This window comes from Cephus cinctus, unplaced genomic scaffold, assembly GCF_000341935.2.
Source record: "Cephus cinctus unplaced genomic scaffold, Ccin1 Ccin1_scaffold0126, whole genome shotgun sequence".
Classification (NCBI taxonomy): Eukaryota; Metazoa; Arthropoda; class Insecta; order Hymenoptera; family Cephidae; genus Cephus; species Cephus cinctus.
The window spans coordinates 58202-82133 of record NW_014332860.1 but is presented as its reverse complement, the minus strand read 5'-3'; the positions used below and the strand labels follow the sequence as shown (position 1 = coordinate 82133).

The 23932-nt window shown below is 35.2% G+C and overlaps 5 protein-coding genes across 13 annotated transcripts in view; 1 reads left to right on the top strand and 4 right to left on the bottom strand.

Moving 5' to 3' along the window:
- Positions 1–60: 60 nt before the first annotated feature.
- LOC107262733 (LIM and senescent cell antigen-like-containing domain protein 1) lies at positions 61–3560 on the bottom strand. Of its 3 annotated transcripts, XM_015729229.2 has the most exons (8): positions 3406–3560; positions 3160–3261; positions 1949–2062; positions 1756–1868; positions 1495–1687; positions 1293–1434; positions 951–1209; positions 61–872 (listed from the first exon to the last, which is right to left on the bottom strand). In XM_015729229.2, exons 2-8 carry the CDS (start codon positions 3165–3167, stop codon positions 673–675), a joined length of 1029 nt encoding a protein of 342 aa, XP_015584715.1. In that variant the 5' UTR covers positions 3168–3261; positions 3406–3560; the 3' UTR covers positions 61–672. The 3 variants fall into 3 exon arrangements, with proteins under 3 accessions (XP_015584715.1, XP_015584716.1, XP_015584714.1); XM_015729230.2 differs by lacking the exon at positions 3160–3261 and having other exon boundaries at positions 3406–3555; XM_015729228.2 differs by lacking the exons at positions 3160–3261; positions 3406–3560 and adding an exon at positions 2183–2596.
- Positions 3561–5016: 1456 nt separating this feature from the next.
- Positions 5017–9494, bottom strand: LOC107262730 (laccase-4). 2 transcript variants are annotated; one of them, XM_015729224.2, is made up of 11 exons: positions 9375–9494; positions 8639–8801; positions 8519–8561; positions 8221–8438; positions 7952–8162; positions 7585–7859; positions 6810–6933; positions 6527–6741; positions 5869–6019; positions 5570–5788; positions 5017–5490 (listed from the first exon to the last, which is right to left on the bottom strand). In XM_015729224.2, the coding sequence occupies exons 2-11, from the start codon at positions 8732–8734 to the stop codon at positions 5045–5047; spliced, it is 1998 nt and encodes a 665-aa protein (XP_015584710.1). In that variant the 5' UTR covers positions 8735–8801; positions 9375–9494; the 3' UTR covers positions 5017–5044. The 2 variants fall into 2 exon arrangements, with proteins under 2 accessions (XP_015584710.1, XP_024935877.1); XM_025080109.1 differs by lacking the exon at positions 9375–9494 and having other exon boundaries at positions 8639–9223.
- A 2714-nt stretch (positions 9495–12208) lies between these two features.
- Positions 12209–16036, bottom strand: LOC107262734 (renin receptor). 2 transcript variants are annotated; one of them, XM_015729231.2, is made up of 9 exons: positions 15876–16036; positions 15604–15731; positions 15264–15494; positions 14855–15169; positions 14673–14774; positions 13945–14031; positions 13485–13682; positions 12792–12891; positions 12209–12719 (listed from the first exon to the last, which is right to left on the bottom strand). In XM_015729231.2, the coding sequence occupies exons 1-9, from the start codon at positions 15916–15918 to the stop codon at positions 12640–12642; spliced, it is 1284 nt and encodes a 427-aa protein (XP_015584717.1). In that variant the 5' UTR covers positions 15919–16036; the 3' UTR covers positions 12209–12639. The 2 variants fall into 2 exon arrangements, with proteins under 2 accessions (XP_015584717.1, XP_015584718.1); XM_015729232.2 differs by lacking the exon at positions 13485–13682.
- A 967-nt stretch (positions 16037–17003) lies between these two features.
- Positions 17004–18539, bottom strand: LOC107262724 (THAP domain-containing protein 2). 2 transcript variants are annotated; one of them, XM_025080121.1, is made up of 4 exons: positions 18377–18539; positions 17868–18260; positions 17364–17601; positions 17004–17297 (listed from the first exon to the last, which is right to left on the bottom strand). In XM_025080121.1, the coding sequence occupies exons 1-4, from the start codon at positions 18439–18441 to the stop codon at positions 17247–17249; spliced, it is 747 nt and encodes a 248-aa protein (XP_024935889.1). In that variant the 5' UTR covers positions 18442–18539; the 3' UTR covers positions 17004–17246. The 2 variants fall into 2 exon arrangements, with proteins under 2 accessions (XP_024935889.1, XP_015584699.1); XM_015729213.2 differs by having other exon boundaries at positions 17004–17281; positions 18377–18537.
- Positions 18540–18987: 448 nt separating this feature from the next.
- LOC107262721 (V-type proton ATPase 116 kDa subunit a) overlaps positions 18988–23932 on the top strand; it is a 13229-nt gene continuing 8284 nt past the window's right edge. For 2 of the 4 annotated variants that reach the window (XM_015729206.1, XM_015729208.1), the window contains exons 1-2: positions 18988–19349; positions 19614–19919. In XM_015729206.1, coding sequence (XP_015584692.1) covers positions 19233–19349; positions 19614–19919 — 423 coding nt within the window. In that variant the 5' untranslated portion in view covers positions 18988–19232. Of the gene's footprint in view, positions 19350–19613; positions 19920–23478; positions 23592–23932 lie in introns of all 4 variants that reach the window. The other 2 variants (XM_015729207.1, XM_015729205.1) reach the window with 2 other exon arrangements.

Genomic DNA, 23932 nt, shown 5'->3' with positions numbered 1-23932 from the left:
GCTTATCTTCAACGCATAGTAGAATGCGAGAAATTTAAAATAAGAGAATACGCCTTCCTGTCAATTTTTTCAAAGGTTACTTTTATTTCGAAATCAGTATGTTAATAGATTTACATTATTATCCACGTAAATACACCAGTTTTAAAGGGTGCTTACAGCTTTCTACTAATTTAAACATTGTAAATCTTTCGTAATATGACATTAATATATTTACGTATAAGGCACGAAGACTTGCGCAAGTTAAAATCTTTAATCGTAGTAACGAGAATAAAAATTACTTATTAAAAATAGTAATATACTATGGGTTGCTAACGTTTGCCAGAAACGGCAACTGTCCGACTGTCGCTTGTGCTCCTGTTGCTCACAGCAGCTGTCGATACAGCCGATACCTACGTCTAGCTATGAGCCTACACCTGATGGCTTATTCTGCCACTGCAAGCAACATACAAGTGGCGTTCGGTTTAGTTGTCGATTCTGTCAGTTTACGATTCTGGATAATTTTTTGGCAAGAGACCCCTATACTATTAGATAAAATACATGATTATTTTGGTTACAATAACGTTACATGTCTAACGGCCACACTTGGATAATATTTTTGTACGAGTGGCACAAAGCAATAATGTCATTCGAGATTTTTTTCAAACTCCATGAAAAGTATTTTCCGTGTTCCGTTTAAGCTGGAATTTTCTTTGGATTGAGGTCGTACATACGACGCATCCTTTTCTTCAGTTCCTGAGGGAATTTTTCGTAGCACTTCTTGCAGGCAGGCCTAAGGTCAAACTCGAAGAATTTTGTTTTTTGATTCATCTTTTGGTCGCAAAATGCACAAGCAAAGTGATGGACGCACCAGGCCTTATTCAGTGCAGTGAATACTGCAAAAAGAAGAAGAAAGCAGTGTTACAAGAAAACAATAACACGATTGAATAAACGTAAATATTCAAAATCCATACCATCGCCAGCGATAACTTGATTGCACACAAAACAGAGATTGCCGAATAACTGATGGTAGTGAGTTTCGCAGTAGGCTAAGCCTTTTTTCTCGTAGTGACGATGCCCTAGGAATGGCTTTTCACACTTGGCGCATACGAAGTGTTCCACGTGCCAGTGCTTTCCCAAAGCCGTCACGACGCGTTCTTCAATTGGTCTACGACATGCTCCACAAATTGGTATTCCCATTTTATCATGACATCTCAGGCAGTATAATTCATTCTACATGTTGACAACAATTAGAAGAATTATAATCATGGTGATTCTAATAAGTCCGTTGATGTTTCATATATATTTGGATATACCATTTCATTGGCTGCGTAACCAGGTCTGGATCGCACTTCTCTAGCGTCAGAATTCAGTTCTATGCCACAGGCTGTACAATTAAAATGGTATGGATGATAAACTTCACCACGGAAACGCAATGGCTTGTCATCAATGACACCACTGTAATTAGAATATTAGAATTATTAAATATTCTGGTTTTAGTATTCAATCGTTACTTACTGGCATTGGTGGCAAATATGCTTGCCCAGTGCTCCAGCTTTTACCCGGGCATTGCAAATGTGACAAAGGGCTCTACCCTGGCATTTAATAAATCCTGCATCCGCCAATTCTCCGTTGCACTCCTCGCAACAGAAACATCCTGGATGCCAATTAGCATTCATTGCCTTGATCACACGACCAATCACAAATTCTCCTAAAATTTGATTTATAAGGTAACCAAATTTTACACTGACCAAAATCTAGTCTGCGAAGACCTCTTACCACATTTTCCACAACATGGAGCAAACAAAACGTGGAAATCATGCTCACAATATTTACGCCCTTCAAACTCATAAAAGATGCCCTCAGGAAATGGTCGGAAACATTGTGCACACCTATGAGGAGAAGATTGTAATTTCAAGTTGAAAACCATGAGGAAGGAAGGAATTGAACAATTAACAAAGTAACTTCTTACACAAAGCATTGTGGATGCCATAGTTCTCCATGAGAATTTACAATTTTTTCATGAGATTCAAAACCCTCGCGACAGCGAGAGCAGAACATATGGTCCAGTGACATTCCTGTGATTCTGAAAGTAAAATAAATCTCATTCAAATGAAATCATCCAAAGAATATGCATACAAGTAATTCTTAAAAAGCAGCAGCCAGTTGGGATCGAACGAAACTTTTATAATTCTATGTGTTATACCCAGTCTTTTTATAAGGTTGATCATCATCAGGATTTTTTGGATCGTAAACATTTTCAAAATTTCGAGGTGGAAGTGGCGGTGGATTACTATAGTTATTCCATTCAGTCAATTCCTCATAGTCTATCACAGTAATATTCTGAGCACTAGTGAAATGAGTTATATGATCTTCTTGAATTAAATTTTCCTTTGAATTTGCCTTTCTTCTATGATATAACTCGCTATGTTCCAAAGATAGCAGTGATATAGATGTGGGAAATCGAGCAACATATCCATTTTCAACCATTATTCACAAAATTCTTAGGAATATTTAAGCACAGAACTGTCACAATACTTTCAATCAATTTAACGTTTTATAAATCCTATGACTTTCTGTAGTAGCCTGTATTTGTCATATCTTTATTCTATGATACTGCAAAGTGGTAAACGCATGAATTGATATGTTATCTACTGGTGGGGACACATTAAACCAGATAACTATTCAGGTAGATAAGAGAATATATTTCTGAAGCTAGAGCCATATCATACAAGCAGCTTTTATTCAAAATTTGAAACTCTGCCATACAGTTGACTTGTACAAGAGATCAATTATTTGATGAAAACAGCACGTAGACAAGTTTAGTAAGTGAACGACGAAAGCATAATATATTAAATTACTCCAGATGTATTTACTTATGATAACATGAAATACGTTTATATCACAATAGTCATGAAAGGTATTAGGGGTTGAAGGGTCAACAGAAACAAATTTTTCAGTGAGTGAGGTCAGAATTTACCTATGACACCATAATATGTATACCTTACGAGCAGCATTATAATTTGTTAAAAATGCATGATTGGAGTAAATTCATTCAACGAAATGAACTATAAACATTGCCTTGAGTATTATCAAAAAGTTCAATTCGTTCTAAGGAAGCAATCGTGAAATGTTAGACATCACACGATGAAGTCAATGCCAAAAATAGATTGCTTCTCTTACCCTGGCATATTTTCTTGAAAGTTGAATTTATCCTAATTTGGGGTGGGACTGGTCAATCGGTTATTCGTAGCACTCGCACTTTAGAGAGTCCGCTTGCAGATTCTGCAATTAGAACAGAAAATGAACAATGACTGACTAACAAGAGTATTTAGTATGTCCCACCCCATCACTGTAGTATGACTGTTCATAGGTACGGTAACACAGTAAACAGACTTAATGTATCATAACTGTATCGTATTTCATTACCTTTTTATCACGTATTATCCCGGTTTCTAGCACCTACGAGATTCTCATCTTTGGAAAATAAGATTTTTATGCACACGCTCACGTCGTCTGTCAAAACGAATTTTTGGCCTCCTGTACTTCTCTTACGGTCTATGGCGGCCAATGAGATCTCAGAAATTCCGCTCTGTCCTTTTGCGGACATCATGCTGCTCTGATTTATCGTAGGCGGATGTGGGCTAAAAACCACATTAATTCTCGCATTTTTCTCCTTTTCTTCTAGTTAAGATACGCGTTCAACTTCCAAAATGTACTAATTGTTAACATGTTGAACTTGACAAGTTACTCATTTTTTAATGGCGTCATTGAGAACTATTACATGACTTTAAACGTTGTATTATTTCAATAAATTTAATTGATTGACACAAAACATTTCATTGCCTTAAGACACATATCCATGTGTTCAATCCATGAGTCCATGTGTTCAATATTTTTTTTATGACAGATCAAGCACAATAGTCTCTAAATAAGTGACACGCGGCTTTGCATATAATTCTTGTTAGAAAGTATGTAAGTACGTCCATGGTTTTGCACTGAAATATATTTTTTTTACTTCAGCATAAATTTTGTGATTTTTAGAAAACACATGTGATTTGCTTAATATTGCATTGTTTGCGACTACATGTAATGGCAAATTACGACAGGACAGCATTACATATAAGTTTATAGAACAACCTTAAAGGCCAATTCACACATTTCAGTGCCACATCGATATATAAAGTATACCGACTGTAATATAAAATTATTTCATACATCTAAGTAAGACTGTCCTTATCACTGCTCAGTATCAATAATCTTTATATTTCAGTTTCTTCTGTCTCGAAGCTGTAGGTACCCTGTGTCAGAGGACATTAAACTGCGACGACATTTTCACTGAACGGACGATACCGAACAGTGACGACACTGTAGAGTCCAGTGAATTAAAATATATACTGGAATGAGCCATCACTGACTGCGACTTAAAGGAAACCAAATCTAATGAGATAAGTAGTGAAAAAAGACGGACTATCTATAATAGTGTCTTATTTTGCACAGCGTAGACGCTTCACTTCGACTCGCACCCAGTGACTCTAATGACCGCTCATTCCAATGTATATTTCAGTTTCTGGATAGGGTAGCGTCTGAACGGAATTCGTAATGAATTATATTTACCTGTGTCAACATTTCGTACTGATGCAGACGGAGGATACGGAATGGACCGGGAGGGGTGAATCAAATTTACCCTTATTTTGTACTGATTTGTCATTTTTATCCGTACAATTTCAAACAGTATCTGCTCGTCGAAAACTAAAGGTTGCAGATAATATTTTTTAAATCCATTATTTTAGTCTTTATTTAGAGGGATCAAAAATAGTATGAGTTTTTGCAGATTGTTAAATACGTTTACCATTGAACAACACGTTGGGCATAACTGACCCATCTGCACGGTTTAAGGGTGCCAAAAATAACAGTACAGAGTAAGGGTTATATTTCTTTTATGAAAACCTGTTATATAGCTAAACGATAGTTCTGATTATAGTATACCTATATTACAGTGTGTTGTAGAAAGACATTCATTTCGAAAATTCGACTATATGAGCGGTGTGAATAACTATTTATATTTTTAATCAAGCAACGAAAATACTAATAACAGTACAATTACAACATTATATCTGAAAAATTTGAATAACGATCTGTCTCCATTTGATGAACTTGCAGTGAGTTTCCAATTACCACAGCGTGGAAAAGTCTTTGGTGGTTGTATCATTTCTTCGTGTTCGCCAACTTTAAAAACTACCCCCATACCCATTTCCGCATGATTTGTCACGTGACAATGGAAGAACCAGTATCCAGGGTTACTCGCTACGAAACGTATGATGGTATACCCTCTGGATGGCACACCTATATTGTCTTTTACTGGAGCACCATATAATTTCTTATCAAGCAATCCCGCCTCATTGAGCCTTTTAATTTCGTCAAGCGATATGTTAACACCTACGGATTCCATTGCTACAACATAAAACTCGTACCCATGCAAATGCATTGGATGATCCTGGTCTCTATTCAAACCTAAAAAGTATTCAATAACATAGTAAGTGCAACAGACCAATAATAGTTGTAATATTTATTATTTTATTAAGCTACTTACTAAGGTCCACCAAAACTACTTCTACCAAACTGTTTTTTGATACCGGATAGAGGTATGGACAGGTGCAATAATCACCTATGCATTCTTTAGCAGTATCATTATCCTCTGTACAATAGATATCGTCTGTTATATGCTCATACTGCGTTAAGAGAGGAAAGGATGGATATTCGAAGCTTATATTATTTATTTGAGGATATGGACCAGGAGAATGGAACGAATCTAGAAGAAAAAGAAGACAGTACTATATTAGTGTCATTGGAATATTAGTTATGAGCGTTTATTTCTATATATGAACTTACTGAAAGTATTAAATAAGAAATGTAGATAAAAAGTATAGTCAGGTGTCCCTGAAATGTTTGCAGGATTCGTCGCAGTATTATTCAGGTCAACTACTTTGATCACTGTATTGTTGGGATAATTATTTGTCGACATTTGCACTGCATTGAACAACTGTAAAGTTAATTTTGTTAGATAAGTTTTGTTTATCTTATTGGTATCAACTCATTAAACTCATAATCCATTATAAAATTCTGCATTCGTTGAATATATTAAACAATAACAAAATCATCGTCTATGCAAAATTATAAAAAAATGTACGTGTCAATTTCCACTAGATATATATACTCAACTTATAAAAATAAATAACGTGAAAATTCAGTAAATATCAAAATTCAAAAAGCGACGATAGCTTGATTTCGTAGGATTTGAATTGATCTGTTGATATATCGACGTCCGGTTTGCAGACAGTCGTGTAAGCGTAGTCATAGGCTAAGACGTGATTATAAGAAAACTCGATTTTTAATCAGCATCCCTAATACAAGTAACAGTGCAGTTTGGAAAAATCTGCAGTACACTGTGCTTGCATGAGAGTTAAGTATTACAGTCTTATAAATTACGATATTCCATTTTGAGGTTGATAAGTACTCCCCACTTCCTTTATGTATTTTTATTTCTTACCACTCCGGCTCTGTTTGCATCCTCGTAGGTTGTTGTACCTGATGGTTCAATATTATCTGCGCCATTGTAACGTAGAATAGCTTCCTTTGACACAGTCACTAAACTTGTTTCACAATCACCAACTCCTCTGTACCTTATCCAATAGTTGTCTGGTGTCTGATTAGCCGACAGAACAAAGTCAAATCTTTCGCCACCGTTGATCATAAAAGAATCCACTGGAAGGACATAAAGGTATTCGTCAAATTGGATAGAACAGATTATGTTTCCAAGATCACCCAAATACCTTCTACAGGCTCAAAGGTTCCACTCTCTGAAGCAATCATCAACAACGTGTGATTATCGATGGAGACTTGTACGGGACAGTACACGGCATTATTGTAAATCACCCTAAATCGATATCGTTGGCCCTAGAAATAAATAATATAGATTTAAAGAATTCTGTAATCAAATCTTTATGCTCAATCGAATGTAACATTCAAGAGAATCTTACGCAATAACCATTCCAAAAAAAAGGGATTTAATATATATGCGTGTGTTTACGCACTGGACAGAAAATGCCTGTATTCAAATTTTCAGACTAATCACCGATCCAAACTCTTTCAAATCTATATGCGATGTTAAATTTTGATCAAAGTTGATACAGTAAAATTTGCACATGTCCAACACTTCAGGTTTGTATACATCGATATATGTCAAGGGTCTGACAGACTCAGTACTTTAATTTATTTTAATTGATACACCGAAGTCTGCGTGATAAATAAGAAAAATTAATTTCCATAAATACTTTTGAGAAAATGGGACGCTTCTTGAAAACGTGAAAAATGTTAAAAAGCGCCGAGTCTCTTGGACCCTGACAGGCATTCTAGGGGTTAGTAACGCATGTTTATATCTAAAATTCTAGATGATTTCCTTAAGTAAAACTCCAAAATTTCAAAAGCTTTCAGTTCAAAGTTCTGCATCCTTGAAGTTAATTTTTATTGCAGCCTCGATTGCATAAGACGAGAGTTCGTGGTTCGAGTAGTTGTTTGCCTGTTTTACTTCAATATTGCATGTATTACCTGTACAACATTGAACACTGCTCTAGGAGTAGTATACGTAATATTGTCCTTAGTGTATTCAATGTCAGCTGTTAAGCCATTGATAAGAAAGCTATAACCGGAAACGGAGTCACTGGTGTGAAGTGCTGCCGTCAGAATCGCTGCAGTCGACGAATGATACCAATGCCAAATTATCATAACATGATCTGCCAAATCATAATCATAATATTTCGCAAGTGGATCGTCGTTCTTGCGTACAATTAAACTGCTGTATAATCCATCTGCTTCTTCAAAGCCTACATGAATATTTGATAAGAAACGATTAAACAATATCTCAGTAAGATATTTTAAAACTCGTCTGAAATAATATCAATTATTCTCAACAAACCTATATGGGAATGCCATATGTGAGTTCCAGCTGGCTGAGCCACAAACTGATACTGGAAACTGTTGTGTGGTGCAATTGGACACTGAGTTAAATAAGGTGTCCCATCCATGTAAGGACTGTCTACTTGATGTATCCCATGCCAATGTATAGTAGTACTGTCACTGGTAAAAGTATTAATCACGTCCACCCGTACCGTGTCTCCTTGACAAACCTAAAATAAAATTTCATCCTAGGGCACCAGACGATATTTCCAAAAAGTCTTAGAGTACCTGTATACTTGGACCGGGAAGCATATGATTTGCCACGGTAACAGACCGCACGTAACCACCAGCAGAAATACATCCATTTTTGTAACAGTCTGTCCTTATATAGGGACATTCGCCACAGACGAAACTCATCGATGTATATTGGACTAGAGTGAAACTGTAGTAACAAGTTCGCACGTCGCCCGCAGTGCATTTCCGGTAGCAATGATGATGAGAACCACCTAAATATTTATTGGACAAGATAAATTAGTCGAATAGCGTTCTTTTAACTTTCAGTAATACAATGGTGGAAAGTACCAACCTAATATTTCAGGATTGGTGTCGTTCACATTAAATCCACGGGTCTAAAAGTTCAGAATATTATTTTATGATAGGGCGAGTTGAGTCTTATTTTTATTTTTTAATTAGAAACAGATTTTACCATGGCTGCTATACGAAATGATTGATGTGTATATCCTTCAGGTAGGAAAAGTATAAATGTCGCAAAAGACATCAGTCCTTTGAATAGACATATCATTTTGTTAAGTTGAGTCACTGTTTTCTAGAATCTAATAACTGTTGAGAGGTCGTTGAAGATATTGAGACTGTAATCAAGGATATTTATTGTTTAATCAAACGCTTAAGTTTGAGCCTATTTATTTGTTTAACAAAATACTTATCTAATATATGAGAATACAACGGCAGATTATATATTGTATCTTTATTACCAGACTTAAGGGATCTGTTTACTTTATTGGATGAAAAATACATTTTTTTATATTTTCCTATAGTTTTGGCTTGTACAAATATTTTTCCAAAGTATTAAGTTCAAATTTGAAAATTCAAGCGAGACAGCTACTTGAAGAGAAATGGGTGCAAGGGTGGCAATTGGAGCTCGGGGCAAAGTATGTAAATTACATAAGTGAAGGAGGTAGGAAGACCTTGAAATGAATTTTAAAAATACATTTTTATGGGGAAGAAATTTGTAAAAAGAAAAGTAAAAAATCCACGCAGAAAAGGAAGGAGACGTAAACCGAATAGATCGATTGATTCGTCATTTTAATGCATATTAGTACTTGGCTATAAGAAATTGAAATTCATATGATATTTATGAGTACTGTCCGTCAGAGCTTGATTCGTCGTGCAGATGGAGAAGTGTAGAAACCTTAAAAACAAACCTTAATTGTGTCTATCCTGCTCCTCTCGCTAGTAAAGTTCAACAAGTACTATGCTTCGTATGCTGCGGTAATCCTGTGTCCTATCTTTATGGAATATAATGAAGGCAATTTATCGTAGACTAAAACGCAATCGATAAGGATTGGATGATAAGAAGTACTTGTCAGAATCGGTATGATCAGGAAGCCCACCGTCTCAGCAAATATGTGCTTGCCATATGAGTGCCAAAAAAGTTTCAGCAGATGAGTCTGACAATTATCAGAAGACCAGCAGCCCAGCAGGAGAGGTGAGAGCGAACGGCCGGCAGTCCTGGAAATAACAGAAAAAAGATCAAGAACGATTCCAAGAGGGATGAAAGTAGAGTTGCCAGACCGTATCGTGTCGAAGAAGGACATTCGAACGAAAAGAATCTTTGTCCAGTTTACACCACAAGTTTGGGTTATTCTCTAGTTTGGTAAGACCCAAAGTATCTTTGCGGTTGATTTTCATATCATAAGTCGATTGCGACGACAGGCAGATTTTTCATCCCACTGTTGGATTGAGAAATGCTTCCCTGAGCATCTCTCTGGCACCTGTGGCTACTTATCCACGCGCAGGATAAAAATAAAAGTTTCAGTCCTATATCGTGGCAGCTTGTTTCTAAGCATCGGATTTTGCTCTATGAAAATCTTTTTCGATGCCTGTACTTAAATTAAATTTGATTTATTCAAATAAATCTATTTATTTGACCAAAGGTTTAGTTAATAAATACAATTCTTTATTATTTTAACCGCCTATAGAGTAAATGAAACTAGCCTAATTTATCATTTCATTGGAAAAAAGTCATTTCGTTCTACAAAAGTTTTATAGCAAAATTACTTTTATCAACGTAGTTCTATATTTTACTGATAGCATGATTGTGACTGAACGTATGGATTTGATTTAACGAAATTTCATTTCAACTGATCTGTTGTGTAATGGTTTGAAGTTAGATATTTGTGGTTGCTTCAAGGAAATAGATTAATTCTAAGTAATTAGATTAATTAGAATTATTGCAATTGACACATTTAACCCAGATAGCACGGAAGTCTAGAAGACTTTCACCAGGCTACTGTCTTCAGAGCTTTTTAAGACTTTGGAGTTTAGAGTCCTAGAAATTCCGTGGTCATTTTTATGGAATGACTCGTCTTGGTTGATGACATAACAAATCTCTTACACGGCTGTCGGATATTCCGTAGACTTTGCAAATATTTCATATTTAGTCGGTCCACGAGTTCGATGTGTTTTTTGACTGATCGAACACGATGAAATCTCTGGCAAGTGACACGTGGTTCTGTATATCACTTTTCTAACGAAGTTTAATCTTTTAAATTATATTATAAATTTACGTAATCTTAAAATAAAACTCGTATACCGAGCTTAAAGCTTTCTTGTACATGTCTCCGTGTTATCGAGTATAATCATTAGAATAAATACAATTCTTCGTGAAATTATAAAATTTGAATCAATTAAATATTGTAGTCCAACGAATTCAATAATTAATTTTTAATTCTGTTTTTACAAATAAATCATACTTCGATGAGAAATGTATTTCAGATCTCACCATATAAATGTGAAAGAACTGCAGACAAATCGAGAGGGGAATCAACTAGAATTTGTAGAAGTAAAACGAATTGGTCGCAAAATCGAATATTAATTTGTTTTATGGAATTAAAATTCTGCGTTTAAAATATTTTGGTAATATTATAATTTAACCCGCGTCATGGCGTAGTAAATTGTCGTGCAATTAAGTGAAGTCTATTTTAAAAATCTTGTAAACAAAATTATGTGAATAGAGGAGCAGATTTTTCGTCATAATGGTGGGTATTCGTAACGAAAAATGATTTATTCCTAAATAACGGTGAACTTCAAGTATCTAACCTTTTGGATAAGGTATCCTGAAGATATTGTTTTTTGCAGTTTGGAATGATTAGTTTGCAGCGTCCCTACATGTATTACGCTTGCAAACGTTGGAATACCTTGTTCATAAGAAGCAGTACTCGAAAATGGTGCCATTATCAAAAAAAAAATTGTTCAAGACAGTGAAGATAAAATTCTGATACTACGCAGGTAGATGTATATCCTCCATATCAGTGTGTAAAAAGAAATCAGTATCTTTTCTCTGAGCTTAGCGCAACGCTCGATTCTCCTTAAGTAATTATATTTTTTCAATTAATGAATCATTTATTTTGAGATAACAATAAATAAATTTGAACGCCCGCGACCACCGGATTGGTTTAGATCAAGTGAATTTCTGTTGCTTCAAACAAAGTATTTTCTCAGTATCTCTATTTAATGAAGGGCCAACTCCATTATTTAAAATAATGGAGGTGGTCAGTCAAAATTGGCTCTTGGACTAAAATTATGGTCAAGGAAATCACGTCTGAGACTGCGATGACTAAATTTGCAAAATCAGAATCTTCATATAAAATTGATACAAGGGAATTTTTAAAGACACTAACTCCGGATCAAAAGTCAAACTCCTAAGAAATGAGAGACTTTTTCTTTTCTAAGGGTTGATTTTTTCGAAATAGGTGTAAATTATCAAAAGTTTTGACGAATTAACAACTTCATTTTTCACATCTACATGTCTTCGTTAATATTACTCCCTTTTAAAGACTTTATTAAAATACTTAAGTCTCTCTTGTATTCATAAGGTGTTATTTTATCGCTAGCAGTATTGTTTCAAGAGATAAAATGAAAAGGAACATAGACATAAGATAAAATTATGAAAAAATATTTTAGTAATTATTTGAACTATCATATGTTGATTTCCGAATGCACCTTGTTTGCCAAATATTTGGAAAAAAGTCAGTTGTTAAAGATTTAAATAAATTTTATTCTTACTTTTTTCTTATTAATAATATTATGCTCCCTTCACCTTCTCATTGACTACATAACCAACGAACGCTATCGTAATTCTACCAATCGTAACATATTAATATACTACAATTATGAGGAATGCTGGGCAATCGACATTAATGACATTCAAGCCCAATGATTTCTGTACAAGAATGTTTACATATGCACTTTAGGTACATTATGATGGACATCACTTTGGAATCTTAAACACTACATTAAAATTAATGCAAGAATACAAGAAAATGATAATGTACATATTGTCTCTCGCTATACAATATAAATATGGAAATTACAATCAATGTGTTCAAGTAGGTACATTTCCATAAAGGATTTTTTACTATACAATCCAAATAATCGGCATTTAAATATTCTTTTTGTGTAATTTATTTAGTTATCCTTCTTCATTCGGTTTGAGGTCATCCTATAGATGATGGAATCCCGTCCTGGATCCATATCAGCGATAGCAACTGAAATAATTATATTTATATATTCTGTATTCTTGAATGATAAAGAATATTGAAGTCTCTATGTTTACGTACTGCATATTGCAAGAAGTGAAAAGACGAAGACAACTCCAAACCATAGAAGAATGTTAAAGATGACGGGGTAATCTTCATCATAGTCTTTCGACAGGTTCAACTGTAACATATAAATCGGTGTTCCAATCCATTGTATTACAATTATTTCATAGGAAATAGCCGATATGTCTTCATACTTACAATGCTCTACAAGTAACTTACCAAATATTAATACCTAAAGATACAATCAAGCGTAAAAATAATTTTAAGCATGCGCTCTTTAACAATTATTTAAACAATGTGGTGTCTTTACATCTTAAACGAGCGATTGTTTTTGTCTTTTAAGTAGATAATTGTATCTCTCGTAAAAGAATAATTCTCAATAAAGATTAGACAACGAAACTACTACATGCAACATTTATTATATTATCTTTGACTTTTTCTTATTATGCTGATTGCGTCCGGCTGCAAATAAGGACTGACTCTTATTGTGCAAGCCTATTTACACGAGTATTATCCGAAGCCGCAAATATATTCTAGTGCATTGAAACTTTGCGATAGAAATTGTACAAGCATATCGAGGTATCTGAACTCTTTATACAGTGTGTATTATCTACTTATAAATTGAAATGTAAAAGAAAGTTAGCTGGCAACGAATAATATTCCTAAAACCATAGAGAACAGCAGTATCATATGTTGATGTGTACAGGATACCTGGTGTATGTCACGTATGACTTCTTTACCAGTGCTGCTCTTTTCTGCCTGCTTTGCACCATTGGTGCTGTCAGTAGTTTGTTCAATAGGATTGTTAGCATGTTCAGAATTATCATTGTTATTATCACCACTAGTGGCACCAACCTCCGTCCCATCTTCGTTTGTGATTTTTTTTTTCTTTTCATCGATATCATCTTGCTACAATATATGTGCAGATACATTATGACTGTTTGTGCTTTACACATAACAAGCAAGGTCAACGAAACATTCTCCAAATTCTCATAATATAGTATTTACTAATTTGTCTTTGATAGTTTATCAACTGTTATTTCACGAATATCGTAAAACTGGATTATGGACCAATCGCCAAGTATGTGATCAGTGGGCATGCATTAAGCTACTGAAAAGTAAGGAAAGTTCGGTTTCAGTCGACTACCTCATGCAATGGATTCGACAATACCTGATCAGGTTTTTCAGTTGTGTTAATTTCATTGTCAGTTGGTGTTTCTTTAATTTCTGAAGAGCGTTTTATCTTGGTACCACTACCCTATAACACCAAGATGAAATTGTTAGACACTTTTCAAGATGGACCTGGGAGAGCAAGAGATGGTATTAGGATATAAGTGAATGTTATTTTAGATGTCGATGAGTGCAAAAGAAATGTCAGATATCTAGCTTGGATTACAGTTAAGACTTGTGTTTCGATGCAAGTATGAAAATAAGATTAGTTTGGTAGAATTGCAAGGTCGAAAAAGTAAGTAGACTAGCCGGTGCATTTATTATTAGGCAGATTACAGCTGTGAGAGAGTTGAGGAAGATAGGTAATTATTAAGTCGAGTGGTCAGTCTAAGATTTGGCTAGGAAGTGAGTCTGAGATGAAAAACAGACAAAGTCGCAAAGACGCGTGGATCCAATCAGCCAACTTTATCAGGAGTTTCTTCAAAAGCTGAAATACCATATCATACTTTGCATCATTATACGTCACGCTCCGTGTACTTAATAAATTATACTAACTGGACTTAGCAGACATACAACCTGAGATTCCTAATCACCACTTTACGAAACACAAATATTCTGTGCTCATTCACATTAATTCACGCAATATCTTAATGGATTACGTCGCTGTTGAATTTTGCAAGTACCTGCAGGACCAATATCTAGTTTTGCTATAATGTATCAAATACTGACCGATGAAGTATTAGAGGCGGTATCCCTGGTTTCCCTTTCGAGAATAACGGAACGGGTATGACGCACTTGGCTTGCGTCGTTAGTGAATGCTGCAATGAGAACCTGAAAATAAAAATGAGAATGTCCAAGAAGTAATTTCGATATAAACAAATAAGAACAAGAGAACACTAGAAAATCTTTACCTTGTTTTCATATACATCCATGAATGCCTTGCTCACGTCGGAAAGGGCATCATTAAGCAGAGTTAGAGCTTCCTTGGCTGCAGCAGACTCTTCTCCATGGAAATCTAGTACGGGACGTATTTCAGAGACTACAAGCCAATAAACGTCTGGTATGGAGTCAGCGCGGATAGCTGAAGGAACCTTCTGAGCAATAGCACGCAAAAGTTGTACTTCCTCAAGGAATTTACGATCTTCCTCGTTTTCTAAGCTTAAGAACTTCAGGGAAGATTCATCGATAGCTGTTGGCTTAAGTTCGCCCAATGCAGATTGGCCGAGCTTTAATACAAATGAATTTCATATAATTTTGTATTCATCACTTTAAGTCTTAATATCTAAAAAAAAAATTATAATGGAAACTCAGAGTACTCACAGCATCAAGTCCATCTCCAAGATAAATCCTAACTAAAGTATTGTCATTATCACGTTCTTCAAGACGACCACTTAAAGCTTGCCACGTGGTTTCTTCAACTTCGTCGACATTTAAAGGGAATCTTTTACCCCTAGGAGAATGTAGAGAGTTTATTCCTTCTACCGCAAATCCAACAAAAGCTTCTGGGAGATGAAACGGGTTGTTAATAGAAATACCAGACCATGTACTTTTCTACAAAGAATAAACATACTGATTTATTTATTCCATGTTTATATTCCTCATAAAGAAATAAATATATTCTCCATAGTGTTTTACAAAAAACAAGCAAGTTTTGTTTTACCTGTTTAACAGTGAATCCAAGAGCAGCAGCGCAGATCTCTTTAAGAAGGCTTTGATTCACTTCTTCATTTCCTTTAAAAGTTACACTATCTGGACTGTGTAAAATAACAAGATCCCCAGTGGCTTGCACTGTAATAAGAAGAAGGAAAGAGTATAAAGTATAAAATAAGTATTATATTAATCAGCGCCACACCCCCTCTTTAAAAAATGATAAAATAATACTATATTTATGATATAATAAATTTTTATTTCTTAATCTAACAAAAATCTTACCTGTAACGAGGGTGGCAAGAGCCAATAAAATTAATTTGAACATTTTTTCCTTCTATATTTTTATAGCTAATGAAAAACCACAGTTCCTAACTCAAAGACCCAGTCGTGCTCTGATCATATGACAAAATCTCACTGATCAATGATTCTAGCCAACTCGAACTATTAAATATCCCTATGTCTCGGCCTTGTTAGATTTGTTCTCGTTACCTAACTTTCTGCACTATTCAAAAAGTGTAAATTCTTATTGGATGATATTTTCAAATAACCAATAAGAACTTGTTCTTTTTGAAAACTGCAGGAGTTAGGTAACGAGGACAAATCTTATGTTGCGGCCTAGCGATAAATAATCTCACTAGGATTGAGCGGAAAGTTCAAATCAGGGTTTAAAATGGGATTACGATTCCGCTGCCACAATTCAGAATACAATGCTTTTAAATGCTCAGGCTGTCATTAACGCATAAATAAGATATATCCTAAATAATTCGGGGAAAACTTTCTAGCTCGTACACGTGCATAAACATATGGGCCACAAAGAATATGGGCATGGGTTATTTGTTTATTGTTATTTTAACCGCATGAAAGTTTCTCAGGAACTCTTACTCCCGGCAATAAATCGGGTCACTTAAGAACTTGCCAAATAAATTAAGGATAAGATGTGCATGAGTTCCTTGGGCGTATCGACGTATAGTATGGACTACGCATCCCTACGCATAGACAAAGCAAAAATGGTCGGCTGAAAAAGATAGCGGCTAGTGGCGGCCAAGCCCTGTGTCTTTCTAATCAGTAACATAGTAAGATATTTGAGGACTGCGGGCATAATAAGTTTCTGCATCATAATATTATAAATTCTAAATATTCGTATCGTTTTCTAGATTTCATACAAGCGCTGTCTGATCTATTAGTACGTTCTATTTATTATTTTCATATATTTTAGACATTTGGAAATTAAACTTTTTATATAAGTGACTCGTGGGAAAAGGTATGGAAGAATTTATATGCATAACGTATTTTTAGCATATCGAAATATATTTCTGTTACAAAATGAATAATTAATTGTTTAACAGTTGTACATTACGATATTCCATCTGACAAGTTAAAATAAGCACTACAGTAAATTACAAAAACATGTTACATTCAATTATGCGTCTCACAACTTTTATTGGTTTTTGAATAAAACGATCTTGTTACATTTCATGTTTATTCTAAGCTCTTCTTGTTGTTCTAATTTAGATGTTCCTTCGTGGTGTAACCGAATTTTGAAAAAGTTTAAGATCTTAACAAGTAGTTTTCAATAATGATCAGCCTCACAGTTTTCCTTATCTTCAAACACGCTAGGTGTAATATGTTCAAGGGTACTTCTGATCAAGACATTTAATATGTTGTTTGCTTGAAAGACATTTTGCATTCTAAAAGTTTGTTCTGCTATTAGACATAAATTTTAAAACAAAAATTAAATATTCGTTGAAGTGTCTTCTATATATTACTTACATATAAAAGCTTTGCCTTATATGTCAATAATTTCAAACTTGAAACCTTCTGCCTGAGCCGTCGAACTTTACGCTGTAGACACTCCATCTTTTTTCTATGATTTATTAGTTCCTGCTTTGCAATCTCCCATAACATTTCACCTTGTTTGGACGATTTTGAAAGTTCTTCCCATGTTATTTCGGTGAGTCGTTTTTTCTTTTTAGTGATAACTTCACTTAGTGGAGTATCTTGCCTCCGTCTGCAAATATTTTACATATTTATAATATATATATTTTATTTAAATATTGCATGAATAGACGATATTCAGAAACTTCAATAGTCCATGTTTATAGTAGAAATGTTCCATAATAGCTGCCATTTCATTATTGTGATATTATGTTAGTATTATGTTAAAGCATTATTTGTATAAATGCAGTTTGCAGTAGAAAGGCGAAGTTAAACTCTTTAAAATCATAAAGTTAAAGGAAATATTTAAAAATAACATAGACAATGAAATAAAGTTACTTGTTTAAGATGGTTCGCTTTTCTATACTTAAATCCTCCACTAGTTGGTTGTTTGAGATATTGTTGCTTTGCGAATCCAGCAACGACTCATCATTGGGAATGTTAGTGATCAGTTGCGAAGAAATTGAGTTCCAATTATCTGATCTGTTGTTAGTAAATGATTCATCTATCTTGTTTGAAATATTTATTGCAACACTTGTTTGGTCTTGCTTTCGAAGATTTAACGTTGGTTTACTGCCTGGTTTCAAAAACTCCTTCCCATTTACTAGCCCGTATCGAAAGGATTTGCTGTCAAAATGACTTGAGCAAATGGCTGCCCCCTTTCCTGGAACATCTTTCGATTTTCCAAGAATATCTAGCCATTGTTGTCGGTTGGTAGTATTCGAGGGAAATCTACAATTGAAATGTAACTCGACATTTATAATAAATGTATAATGTGCACGTTAACGTATAATCATAACGTGGTCCATAACCCAATCTAATTATTTAAATAATACATTATTACTCACCTATGAAATGACAAACCTTGCGATTTGTCTGATCTTTTCTTGCAGATAAAACATGTGTACACCATACCGAACAATATTTACAAGAACATATTTTAAATGTCACTAAACACGCCACTGAACTCCATACTGGAATCCATACGGCAGTGGTGGGGGTCGCGTAGAGAGAGATAGCAAGGACATAGGTCAGTGTAGCAACCTGTCTCTATCACACACTATACAGTCTTTGAATAAAGTTAAACTAGGATAAAGCAGTGCACCCGTCGAGTCCATACCTATATTGGTATACCATATTGATGTACCATATCCATATCACTATAATTTAGCGGCAAGTTAAAATACATATGTATATATAAAATAGAATCAGGATACTCTTTGCATTTTTAACGTCTCACTCTCGCTATTGCGTCATTCTATAGGTTGAGTCGTGTCGCGTAAGAGAAATGATCATAGGTCCCTTCTCGCGAGTTAATAGCTATAGAGCTCTGTAATATCGATAACTGTTCAAGAAGAATTTCGCATGCAGTTTGTTAGATGTTCACTGGAAAATAGTGTCTCTTAAGTATAATTCTTTATTACGATATTGGTGTTCGCAGAGATGGTGTTCGTATTCTTGTGACTATTCTATTGATCGTTACTTGCTCGAGGTCTCATACGGTCCTCATCGGCTGACTCAGTTTCTTTCTCAGAGTCCTCGGGTAAGTCATTGGATATAGTGGTGTACTCTTTCCCAGTGGTTTTCTGCGGAAGGAAATTAACGTCTACAAGAGAGTCTGTGGAGCTATGAGATTTACGAATTGAGGAAGAACTCAGTAACTACTGCCAGTGATTAATACACACTCGTCTAAAAACTCCCAAGATGGGTTCGCTTTTCCGTAGCGAGGAGATGACCTTGTGTCAGCTCTTCCTACAATCCGAGGCTGCCTATGCCTGCGTGTCCGAGCTCGGCGAGCTTGGCCTCGTTCAATTTCGAGACGTAAGTTTCACTCTTTCTTATCAATGATGTGTGAATTTCTTCCAATTTAGTATTTAATTTTGATTATAAAATTAAATACTAAATCTAATAAAATTAAATAGAGGCTGGGGAATCTAATTTTAAAAATAAGGATTTTGTACAGCGATAGGTATACTTTCCTCGTTTCAAAGATCCGTGGTCACATGATTCGTGGTTTCATGTCTTGTGACCTGAATCTTATGTTGTATATGGAACTTTATATTGACGGTAGCTATCGATTCGCAGTTGAATCCTGATGTCAATGCATTTCAACGTAAATTCGTCAATGAGGTTCGTCGCTGCGATGAAATGGAGCGCAAGTTGCGTTACCTTGAAAAGGAAATCAAGAAGGATGGAATTCCCATGCTGGACACGGGTGAGAGTCCTGAGGCTCCGCAGCCCAGAGAGATGATTGATCTTGAAGCCACCTTTGAAAAGCTTGAGAACGAGTTGCGAGAGGTTAATCAAAATGCTGAGGCACTGAAGCGCAACTTTTTGGAGCTTACTGAGCTCAAGCATATTTTGAGAAAAACACAGATCTTTTTTGATGAGGTAAGAAGAAACAATACTCTTTTGCTTTGAAATATATTTATAATTTTGAAACCGCAGTGACGTTGGTCATTAACAATTCCATTAATACTATTTGGTTGCAAGGGTGGGGGTGGGAGGGCAGAATAGTACAATATCTAATTTGGTACTAGTAAATTCAAAGGAGACAATTACAGTTAAAATGTAATTGCATCGTCAACTCTATGATATGCATCAGATACTAATCATATGTATATCCCCAGATAATCTTGAAATAGAAACATTAGGTACATCAATTTATAGTATTATAAAGCAAATACTTTACGCTTCCAAATTATAAAGCTCCTGTATATTCGACAAAATAATCATAAACAATCTCTCACTATAAAGTACAACAATTTATGATGTTGCAAATATTTATTTTATAATTTGCAAGACATTTACTTTTGCATTGTTATCGAATCGGGTCATGTTAGCAAATTATCGCTGATGGTGCCTCATCAACATCAATATTGATGTACTATATTCAATTGGTTTCTGGCATGATGGTTATAATGGTTGACTAAACATTCACTCTTGTTATCACATATTTTATCAACTAAGTGGTTGCAGGATTTAGATCTAAGATCTTGAATAATCATTGGAAGAGTATCGGTATTTTAAATAGCATCTATGTAAATGTTGGCTTTACTTTTGACATAGGATACACTTTAGTAATCACGTTATGTTTGTTCTCGAGTATTCTGTACACTCCTTACTTTTCACTACCTTTAATTTACAAGTGTATACGAGGATGTGGATAATACTAGCGCACGACAGTTGGAGTGCTATATGAAGCACCGGACTCCTTACTAAATGTATGATTTGCTAACAGCGACAGGATTACAGGCTCATGGGCTATGAGAGTAATGATATGCATGTCAAGTTTCTCTTAACAATGCCGCAAAGTGCCTGAAGCAAGTTTTCTTTATATATTTGCTTTGTAATCATAACCGAATGAAGCAGCACTTATAACGTAAATAATACACATCTCACTCATTCATCTTAAATAATTAACATTACAGTCGATCTCGTGATGAGAGTAAAAGAGGTAGCCCCCGTGTTCTCTTGTGTTTTCCGTTATGTGTTACTAATGATTGATTTGTTAAGTGATTTTAGGGATGTTTAATGTGTTAGTGTTGCCGACTAACAAAGTTGCAGATATGCAACGGACACAAGTCACTCATTACGCCCTGTCTCCTGATTATTAGACCCAATCACTAAACCGAAATCCCTTGTCGAGGCTCGTCTTCAACGAGGTAAGGTGACTGATTGTTTTTTTCAAGAATGCATTTACAATTCTAGGATGACAGGAAGGATCGCAAGCGTCTGTAATAATATTGTAGAGTCACTTAAAAATTAATGCATTGTTGTTGTGCACAATGGATCTGAATAACGTTGAGGAATATATATTGTTTAATGAACCCAAGTGACAGATATACACTTTTGTATTCACTGTAGAGATATATCGGAATATATGTATATCAATTTATATCGTTCAGTTTGTGTTTGCCAAAAAATTATTTATTTTCTCAGATTTGACTTAGTGTTCATAATGTTTGCATATATATTTTTTTTAAAGTATTTTCCTTTTTTATAAATGTTTGTATACGAGTGAGTGTCGCTAGTACCACTCTTCCACGTAAAATCATAGAAATCCAGTTCCTCAAATAACCTCATATAGTGAATGCTATGGGAATACGTTTGTCGTAAATTTACGTGCAGTAGTAGCGAAAAGTTTAGAATTGAAGTTATTTAGCGTCATCACGAGGTATATGCATGATTGTGTAACACCCACCAGACGAGGAGCTCAAATGTAGATAGAAGATGTCGCTCTAATCATGAATCATAGCAGTAATTTAATCTGTCTAATCAAGAAAAATCAATTTCAACGAAACACGGATTAGCCTGTGGAAATTGATTAACGATAAAAAGCATCTAAAATAGATTAAATTGTCATTACTGATTAATTATATATATATTTTTTTCCCTTAAATTTCCTCGATAATAATTAAAATCAATCAATTTGAGCACTTGGAAGTCGTGTGAGGTTTCGATTAAGAAAAAAAATGTTCAATTTTCCAAATTTCTTTTCTCACAATCGTAAAATACCACTTCAAAGACCTTTAGATTTAATCTGCGTACAAAGAAAACGTAAAAATCTCATATCAGAATTTCGCGTATCATTCTAAACGTTCCTAATTTTTCTTGAAGAATGTTACGTGTTGATCACGAGAATTCGTTTAAGAACTTGTGAATTATTGTAATCACATGCTGATGGAACACGCGCACCATTTGCGTCAGCACACTCCCAAAGTCGTACAGCTTAATTCTTGCTTAATTTTTATGTGGACGATAAATATAGCGTGCATATAGAATTGACATATTATTACTACAGTACACGCGTCTTACTAATTGGCTGAAGTAGATATCTTAGACAAGTACATGGAAGGTGCGAACTAGCAATTTAACAATTGAATTAAGAGACTTGATCGTCTGCGTCAACTATTTGGTACACAGCTGAGAGTGTTTTATTTTTAAATACTCTTCGATTTTCATTCGAACGCGATATAAGAGCGGACCAATTTTATATAAATATTACTTTGGAATTAACAATTTCATGATACCTTACCGACCATTTGCCGATTGACAAGATATCTCTCCATTTGTTTCCCAACAAATTTATCTTCGTTGCGCAACGCAGTCTGTAGAAGAAATAAAAAGGCGTAGCGCCAATCGTAGAAGCCATTAGGTAAGAGACATAGGACAATAGAGACTTACGTAATGTGCCACAATGTCTTTAGAATAATACGCATGCATCTTTTGGCTGGGTGTGTTGCTTCCATGACTGATAAGTATTTCGCGCGATGTTTACCGAAAGGAAATGTTACTTCAAAAATGCACAATCGACTATTCGCTAAAATTGTATCATTGAGCGTGAACGTTGAAGAATACTGCATGAGGCACGTGCATCTGAAAAATGTATTTCGTCGTTGCATCCACGAGTTAACATGAAAACATCATTACCGACGCTTGACGATTATACATCCCAGTAGCGCAACAATGATCGACGAAGGCTTCTGATTCTCAATCGTAATTCGAGTATCGAATTTCGAATGGATTTATTTCTCAAAACACTTTGCAAGACCTTCACATGATTTCACGATAGAACCACTGGAAAATTCCGTCCTATGAATTTTTAGTACTACAACGAGGAAGCATCTTGTCGATACTTGATGCAAAAATTGCAGTGTCTTCCAGAACTAATATTCCTAAGAAATCCAGGATGAACGAAAATTTTTTTTTTTTTTTGAAAAACACGAGAGATCTGTGAAAGATCTCTACGTGAAAAATGTGTTGCAGATTATGTAAGGTTCCTTTTGTTGCCATCTACGTATTATCTTTGTCCATGCTCCTGTGAGCAGTCAATCGTCTATTTTTCTATAATAGACATATCCAATTACGTTTCCCGTTTTACATAAACAAAAAAAGAAGATTGAAAGGAGACAGGGCGTATGGAGGGGTGACGTGTGTCTGTTGCCAGGCTGAGCATGGAGGTGTCGTGTCGCAGATGGCAGACCCAAACCGCGAGGAAGAGCAAGTCACTTTGTTGGGTGAAGAGGGCCTCCGCGCTGGCGGCCAGGCTCTCAAGCTCGGGTAATTAATTGTGGCGTACCTCTTCAACTGTGCAGAGCGAAGCGATTTACGATGCTCACACGTTAACGGTATAACATGGGAATTTGGAGAGTACTCAATTTAATAGAAAATCTAATTTTAACACCGAGTAACGTCCGGGACGTAAAAATCCCGTCGCTCTGCAATCTACAGACGTGTGATCGAGGATCAGTCATTGTACGACACGCATGTTTTTTTAATTTGACTCTGTAATAATAATTTCACCAAACGCACATTATTATGCACTGTGCCACGATTATGGTACTCGGTCTCACGATATTCAAGTATTAGGATCGGTAAGGGATCCGGGGGGGGTGGGGGGG